Source organism: Prunus dulcis, chromosome 3 (genome assembly GCF_902201215.1).
Source record: "Prunus dulcis chromosome 3, ALMONDv2, whole genome shotgun sequence".
Taxonomy (NCBI): Eukaryota; Viridiplantae; Streptophyta; class Magnoliopsida; order Rosales; family Rosaceae; genus Prunus; species Prunus dulcis.
In genome coordinates this window covers 7794864-7803602 of record NC_047652.1, presented here as the reverse complement: position 1 = coordinate 7803602, position 8739 = coordinate 7794864, and the positions used below count along the sequence as shown (strand labels likewise).

The 8739-nt window shown below is 39.2% G+C and overlaps 1 protein-coding gene across 1 annotated transcript; it reads right to left on the bottom strand.

Annotated features, from left to right (window-relative positions):
* Positions 1 to 1543: 1543 nt before the first annotated feature.
* Positions 1544 to 8124, bottom strand: LOC117622479. Its single transcript, XM_034353154.1, has 7 exons — positions 8016 to 8124; positions 5971 to 6915; positions 5536 to 5875; positions 4325 to 4414; positions 3718 to 3789; positions 2683 to 3624; positions 1544 to 2032 (listed from the first exon to the last, which is right to left on the bottom strand). The coding sequence occupies exons 2-7, from the start codon at positions 6913 to 6915 to the stop codon at positions 1809 to 1811; spliced, it is 2613 nt and encodes an 870-aa protein (XP_034209045.1). The 5' UTR covers positions 8016 to 8124; the 3' UTR covers positions 1544 to 1808.
* Positions 8125 to 8739: the final 615 nt, after the last annotated feature.

Below are 8739 nucleotides of genomic sequence, written 5' to 3'. Positions count from 1 at the left end.
AAGTCAAATAGCATGTTAAAACCCTAAGTTGCAAAAAAAAAGGGCATCAGATACAAGTAGTCGACAGCTGCTGACAGTCGTCGATAGATGCCGTAGGAACAGCCTAGACCTCGCAAGCGCCAGTGCCATACTAGCTCATGACGCAGTCCAGCTCGCATCAAGGTGCAAACTTCGTGGTCTCGGTTCTAGTGCTACAAAAAAAAAAAAAAAAAAAAAAAAAGACGACACGTGGAGAAGGAATAAAAAGACAACATGTGGAGAAGATATATGCCTTAGGTAAACTAATTACCCTAATTAAATCCTATTTAATTAGGAAATTTATCTTTGATTCAATAGAGGAATATCTCCCTAATCAAGGAACCAATTTCCACCAAATCTCTTGGATTAATTTCTATCATTTTTTTGGATAAGAATAATCCTAACCAAATAAGGATTATTCTCCCAAAACCCTAGCATACAAGGAGCCTATAAATATATGGTTACACAAGGCATTCAAGGTAATTCTAAATTCTCTCTAATTTTGAAACCCTACAAAAACTTCTCTCTCTCTCTTGCCGTCCCCTCTCTCTACACTCTCCCTCAAAAGGCTCCGGCCACTCGGCTCTCCCCATGAGAGAAAATTCCATCCACTTTAGCTATTGTCGTATTTTTATCAAGATCCAATCGAACTAATTTAGGCATCAGAGAGCCCTTGACCAACACCCCCCCCGGGTGTGGTCCGTTGACCTAGATTTGTTTTACAGGAACCAAGAGAGAAGAAAGAGAAGGAAGATCAAAGATCGAGGAATCAACCCTCGAATATTCCTCGTCCAGAAATTTGCTCAATATATTCAAGTCCTTATGGTGCTCATGTGTTAGTTTCCCCCCTCCCCTTCCGACCTTCGGAACAAAAAAAAAACAAAAAAACAAAAAAACAAAAAAAACAAGTAAACACATTATATATGCGGTTTTATGGGATTTAAGAGGTCAACATTTTAAAACTGGCTAGTCTGAACAAATTTTGAGTCGCTTCATATTAAAGTAAACAGAATGCATTTTGTTGAAGATATGTTGGGGAGTTAAAGAAAGGTGGTTGTCCAAATAAATGAAAGAAGTAGAGATTGCTTTTATATTTTGGGTTTCACAGTAAAATCAATGGTTGTTTAGGTAAATCTATTGAATTGGGAAAATGAGAGGCATTTTGAAACATTTTCAATTTGTGTTGGGGGTCCAAAGAAAACTGCAAAATTCTTAAAATTTTAGCAAGGGTGTTTAGATAAATTGGGCGCCCAGATACAAATTTGCACCGTTGGTTTGAATATTGCAATAGACGCCCAGATACAAAAAAACCCCTCCCAGGTAAATCGAAACTAGCGTGATAGTTCAAGAGGCAAAACAATAGTTGACCTTAAATGATACTACAGTGAACTGTTACTGGTGTGCATAATCAATTGCAAAAATTGTCGTCATAGTGTAGTAGTTGCTGCTAACCATGCAAAATTGTGACATGAGGATGAGCAGAGGTAGGGAATGCAATAGGACAGCAGGAGCATGATAGCTGATATAATACTTAGCCCTAAAACTTTAAATTTTAGAACCCTGTGGTGGCAGGATATGACGAAAACTTTAGGTTCATACAATGGCAAAAGCACAGCATGCAGAAGTACGATCCATATTCAGGAAATGGGTTTGCTATGTACAACTTTTAATGATCTATATATTTATGGACCAAATCACCACTTCAGCCGTAAGAAAACCGGATTATATATTTGAAAAACTAATGCACAAGGAAGGCATGAAGGATTCAACATGTTGAACCAATCCTAGATTCAACTCTCACCGATGGCACAAGGAATGCACGGAGGATTTTTCACTTCCTCTTCAGGGGTGATAAGCCTCAAGCAGTGGTCATGAAAGGTGTGGCCACACGGTAGAACAGCAACAACTGGTCGAATAGCTGGCACGAAAACAGGGCCTTCCGGTGTGAAGGAAAGATCCCTCTTGCATATCAAACACTTGTGCCCAATTGGCTGAGTTTGAGTTTGACCAAAACCTGCAAAAGGCAAAGACGTACTACCATCATCAGTGTATTGTAGTCTTATCAATGTATTACTAACTATCAAAATCACTATGGTACAAATGCAAGATGTATCAGACGCAGTCTTCCAAACTTGAAAGTATATGTTGTAGTGTCATATTATTTCAGAAATAACCTTGCTGAACATAGAATCCAAATTTTTAGGGAAAGGCTCGTCTGAGCATAAACAACCTTGGCAAACCAGACACGCCAGTGCCAGGCATGCCATGGAATGATTGTACAATTTTAAACTTGACTTGAGAAATGGAAGAATTAGGTATGAGGCACAGAAGATCCTTTTCATGGATGATCGGGTGCTTGAGAAAGTATATTGGGAAAATAATTTGGGAAAAACAAAAAGAAACTGAAACCAAAGAATTATCCAACGTGCCCATGCAAGCCTCACAAACAGGATCTGGGCTAAACCCAACTCATTCTTCCAAGACATGTTCCATGAAATGTGCCACAATGGATTGAGTGGAAACTAGGACTAGAAATGGCATGACATGTCAAAATAGCCATGTTAAAACAGTATAGAATATGGTGATAGAAGATAAGTAGGTATTGAGAAATATAAAGACAAATTAAAGAAAAGAAGTCCATGCGGAAAAAGCATCAAGCTATACCTTGCCATTTTATATGGAAAGTTGAAGCAGTCTGGGGCTGGGATGGGAGAGGTGGAGCAATCTGGGGAGACAAATGGAGCGGTGAAGCTGTCTGAGATTTTGCTGGGAGTGGTGAAGCTGTCTGAGATTTTGCTGGGAGTGGTGAAGCAGTCTGAGATTTCTCTGGAAGAGGTTTAGCAGTCCAAATTTTCTGTGGGAGTGGTGGAGCACTCGAGGGTTGGGATGAGAGTGGAGGAGCCATTCGGGGCAGGGGTGTGAGAGAGGGAGCATTCTGGGATAGGGTTGGGAGTGACGTAATACTTCTGGCTCTGGATCTGAGATTTGGAGCAGCCTGGGGTAGGGGTGGGTGTGATTGAGTGGTTTTGGCTTCAGATGGGACTGGAGGAACAATTTGGTGCATTGATGAGAGGGAGCGAGCATTCTGGGATACGGATGGGAGTGACGCAGTACTGCCTTTGAGTCTGAGATATGAAGCAGTCTTGGGTAGGGGTTGGTGTGATGCAATAGTTTTGGCTTGGGATGGGAGAGAGGGAGCAATCTGGGACAAGGGTGGGAGTACAGCAGTACGCCTAACTAGGGTTGGGAGAGAGGGAGCATTCTCAGATACGGGTTGGAGTGATGCAGTACCTTTGCCTTGGAGTGGGAGAGACTGACTGGTCTGGGGTAGGGGTGGGAGTAATGCAGTACTTTTGACTTGGTGTGGGAGAGAAGGAGCAGTAGGACCTGGGACTGTCAAATTAGATGCGTTGGATAAATGTAGTGATGGAACAAGCAGGGGCAAATTTGGAGCAAATGGACCAACAGAAGATTGGGCTCTTCTCTTTTTGTGTGCTTGGGAAGCCGCTTCTGGGGGTTCTTCCGCAACCCTCTTAAGAGATGTTCCAACCAAAGCACTAGAACCCTGAACATTCCTATTAAGTTTGGTAATTGGAACTTCTTCACCTAAAGTAGTGCAAGTCATCAAGAGAATGGCATAAAATTTCAGAGGCTATATTATAGCATGGTCAAGACTCAAGAGTATAGAATTGTAACTACCAGTCATCATGGATCTAGAAAGGTCTGTAGAAGACTGAACAGCACCAATGACTTGACGTTGACAAGAATTACCTGCAAGCAACCATCAGATGTGTAACAAAACTTCCCTCCATTACATAAGATTATATATTTGCTGACCTGAGTGCCAGCCAGTCGTGTCCTAGACAAATATGAGTTCTGCATAAATATTAGAATCTTATACACAATACCTATTTATGATACCTATCAGTTATTTATATTAAGTTACACTCTAGCACAATCATCATTTTAGCCATCTACCCTGTTCTTGGATCCCTTTTTATCAATCAGCTAAAAATGAAGCCAAGTGACAGTAAAAACATGGCTATGCAAGTGTATAATATAGCTGCACACTTGATTACTACATTCAGCTAGGCCAATTCTCCTGTCTACCTATTCATGATTTATTTTTTTTAAATGGGTATCAAAACACACAGGACGTTATTTTAATGAGAAATGCTCAAGATCTTATTATGATTAAAGTCCACAAAGATATTGTGTTTTCAGCCTGAATCTCAAAAAAAGGATGAACTGGTTACATATACATTCACAACTAAACATTGCCAGTTATATAGGTAGGTGGCCTTACTAGGTAGCTGGCTAAACCAGAATTTCCCTGGAACATGACCTCTTTCAGCAACTTGTGCAGCAATACCCTGGTTAGCTGTGGAAAGCTTCCCTAAAGAGAGTTGCAGAGTCAGTCAGCAGGGAAGCTACAGAAAATGGAACTTTTAGTAAATCTACTAATTGACATAAACATATAGAAGTTGCAGTAACCAACAGAAGACAGGTAACCAGCCATGCAAAGGACCTCCTGTCAAGGGCCACGAAAGACATGATATTCAAAGTATATTGAGAACTTATGTTGACTATGTATGTGGTTATCCAATATGTGAGGAGTGAGAACAGAAGAAAGAGCAAGTGTGAAACACAAAATTCATTTCTTTTATATTCAATCAATATGGTAAAACAGAAGTCAAATTAGCTTGTTACGGAAATGATTATACTTAATTCTTAAGTGATATTTGGATGAGAGGAAACTTTATAACAATATAGTCCTCTCATGCCTGTAATTCTTAAAATGTGTTCATTGAGACAATGATGAATCCTGCCTCATATGGATCACAATTAACACCTAACAGTTTCAGTAATGTACCATGTGTCTTCCTTAACATACTTGCTAGAGTCCACACTCGTCAGACATGTGGAATGACAGTAGATCAATACAGAGAAAGTTTATACAAGCTCAAGGGGTAGTGACCAAAACAGATTCGATGACCTTACTGGTAAACTTCTATGGCATCCATCCCACCAACCCCTGAAACTGGACAGCTCCAATCAATAAGAGACACTCTCTTACTTCACGGTGGTAGGCAACCTAACCATGACGTGATACTCGACCGAGTAAAGCCGAATTCTAGATTTGGTGGCGGGAAAACAATCAAAGATATTCCATGCAGGACTTACTCCAATGGCCAAGGGATCCCATGTGGCACTAACATGCAAAAGGGGTCACTGCCCAATAAAAACTCATCCTTGAGTTCATAAAGAAAATGAAAAATAGAAAACTTTTTGGACCCTCAAAACCTTAAGCTTCTTTTGGTACCTTGATTTTATCACCCGAGATTCCAAGTGTGCACCACAACAGTGCTCCAACATCTCACACTTTTGTCTTGTAGGCCATTCTTAAACATCAACAATATCAAGGCACCCGTATAGAAGTGAAACTAAAACATGCAACTGGAAATTTTCATTTTCTTATACATCCAAAAAAGGAGAGTAAGAATATTCCAAACTTACCGAACTCATCGTGCAGGGAAGTGCTTCGTGTGACACAAATAGGAGGAAAAACCATGGATGAATCAGAAAAGAGGTTCCTGGAAGTTTCAGATACAGTCAGACAAGTACTTGTACTCGAAGAAGGTGATAATGCCAACCCATTTGCCCTGCTCCATCCGGAATCAGGGAGCTCAGCTAAGCTGCTACCAACTGGTATGAAAGATACAGCAGGGCTGTACTGAAAACTGTCATTAGGTGGATCAATATATGCAGATCTTGTATCCCAGTTCCCCTCAACGCCAAGACAAACATTCCTGTTTCCCGGCATAAGAAAATGATGTTGGTCATCATCTTGTGGCATCTGCACAATATAAGGTGGATTCAGAATGAACCTAGAACTAGAACTAGCATCATATATGCTGTTACATTTTAGTTAAAAGAAATCCAGCTACCCACGTTGTTTTTCATCACAGCAAATCCACCCACATTGTTCTGAAGACAAGGGAAACCAGCAGCTACATCAGAGGAAGGATTCAAGGAACCTCTGTCTTCTTTTCGACCATAGAAAGTATTTGGTTGAGGAAGGGGAACCCTTCCAAAATTATTAGTGACATTTATTCCTGATCTATTAGATTTAGATAAATCCTCCGTCTTCGTGCCAATTCCCAGGGTTAGGAGACTCGCATCAAATTTGTCTGGACAATCCTCTTGAACTTCACTTGCCATGAAATTTTTATTTAGTGCAATGTCTACGCCATCTATGGCATGGCATGGCACAGTATTGCTAACTCCATCACTTATGAAATTTCTTAATAGCTGAGGCCTACCTGTATTACTATTTAGTTCTTCACTCCGCTGGATACTTTCTAAGGCTGCAGCTGAATTTCCTTTAGCAGTTACTAATTTCCTGTCAAAATAAGAATTTTGAATAATGTGGACATCAGACGTAGCACTGACCACATTATCAGGAGGCACTGAATAATCAAGGGTGTGATATTGACTAAATTCAGTTTTTTTCCCTTCCAAACCAAGAAAATTTGAAACTGGGCTTGGTAGGACCGGTGTATGACCCTCCGCGTATACAGAATCATAGTCAAAAAATGGATTCTGAGAGTTGCTGAATGGAGTGACATCAGTCATTAAATTTATACCAGTCAGCGGCATTTCCATGGCATAAGAGTTAGTCATTCCATACATGTCTCCAAAAGGAAAAAGAGAAAACGGTGTTGTGGTACATGGCATGGTTATATCATCAACTCCAGAAGCATTACGATTGTTGAGAGTCCCCATGAAGTTAGCAACTTCGTCGTTTTTAACAGGGATTTCACTTTCCTTAAGCCATTGTAATGGTGAAGTAGAGCCAGAGGGATCATCTCCATGTTTCAACATGTCATTTGCCATCTGAACAAAATCAAGTCAGGAAAAAACAGGAAAACAAGACCTTTTTAGTAGTAGATAAAAAAACGTACTGTGAATTAATATATATACATTAATTGATTTTTGAAAAATTGACTGCAAAGCCTTGTAAAAAACAAAAGTGAGGAGCTTGAAACTTTCAGGTCATTATAGACACAAGCCATCAAACCAGAAAACAGAGGGACTTAGGCAGATAGGATCAAAGAATGCCAGTATATTTCATTAACAGGGAATTTAGATGATTAAGTATTTTACCAAGAACAAATATGATACTTCTAAACAATGAATTGAATATATACGATTTTTGTCCTCAATGGTTACATTCTCTTATAAAATGCATTATAGAGTCCCAAACAAATGATAGTACGCAGCTCATAAACCCAATGGAAGCTCTTAATTCATCAATCAACAACATTACATCTACCCACCAAAAATATCAAATAAATATCGAATAGACCGCACACTTATAAGTCCTTCAACTAGCATATTATACAGATATTAGCCAGCCACACACCCCATTAAAACTCAAAAACCCCACAACACATACTCATTGAACTCAAAAAAGAAAAAAATCAATGAAAATCCAACCCAGATATCGTTCAACGCTATTAAAATCATAAATCATACTGAAGTGAAGTCCAATTCAGAATTTCAATATCCCAAACAACCCGGACTCTTGAGCAAAATTTTGACCAACCCAGCAACCAGAGACAGAAAAATGCACACCGGAAACAGCTAAAATCCTAAAACATCCGAACAAAATATAAATAAAAATTTCAAAAAATAGTAAAGAAAAAAGTAAAGACTAAGAGTGCGTGTGAGACCCAAAAACCAATACACATTGGAGCTCTTCCTTGGAGGAGGAGCTAGGCTCAACCCACATTAGTAGCCATGATACTTCGAAATAAAGTAACAAAGAAAAAACATCAAAAATTGTACGAGAACAGGTTCCAAAATCAATTAACCGATAATAAAATCCTTATCGAACTGAAAAAAAAAAACCCCCGAAAACCAAAATCAAACTCGAAACAAGAATCGTGATTAATATTTTCAAATTTTAGGGTAAAGCTTGAAGCGATTTTTACCTCTGATCACTGAGGCGTTCGCAGCGAAGGGAGCGAGATAGAAGGAGGGGATTTTCTTTTCTGTTTTTTTTTTTCTTTTTTCTTTTTTCGTCTTTCTTTTGGTTCAAGAGAAGGAGGGGTTTTGGGTTTGGCGCTGTTTGAGAGATTTTAAAGGATTCGGTGCGGGGTCCACCTGGCTCTGACATTACGCCACGTGGTGTATGGAGAGGTCTTTATTTGCTTTGGTGGCAGTGCTTACTGTAACAGCGTTGAGAGATAAAGTATGCAAGCCGCTAATGGGAGCAAGCCACGTCACTGGACGGTGAATGGCATTCGTTATTAAGTGACGTTTTGAGGGTACTCTTATAATTTTATTAACGAAAGAGTCCATGCGGGTTGTTGTATGGCGTGGCCAGAACGCGAAGAGTAATGGCGCAAATAGGCCTTGAAGCTCTTTCATTAGAGTTGAATTTGAAAAGAATTCTTTAGTTCTACGCTTATATATAGCTCTTAGGTGAGACTCTATCTTTTAATTATTAAATTAAATTAGTTAATTATTAGATCAAATTAATTAGTATGATCTAACGATTACGAGATATGACTTCACTTAAAAACTATAAATAAGGCTCTCACTATAGAATGACCCTTGAATTTGAATCTCTTGTAACATTGTAAAGATTAAAATATTATTAAGGTGAGAGTGAGTCTTAATTTTGAGTCATACTTATTGCCTAATTCTAATTTC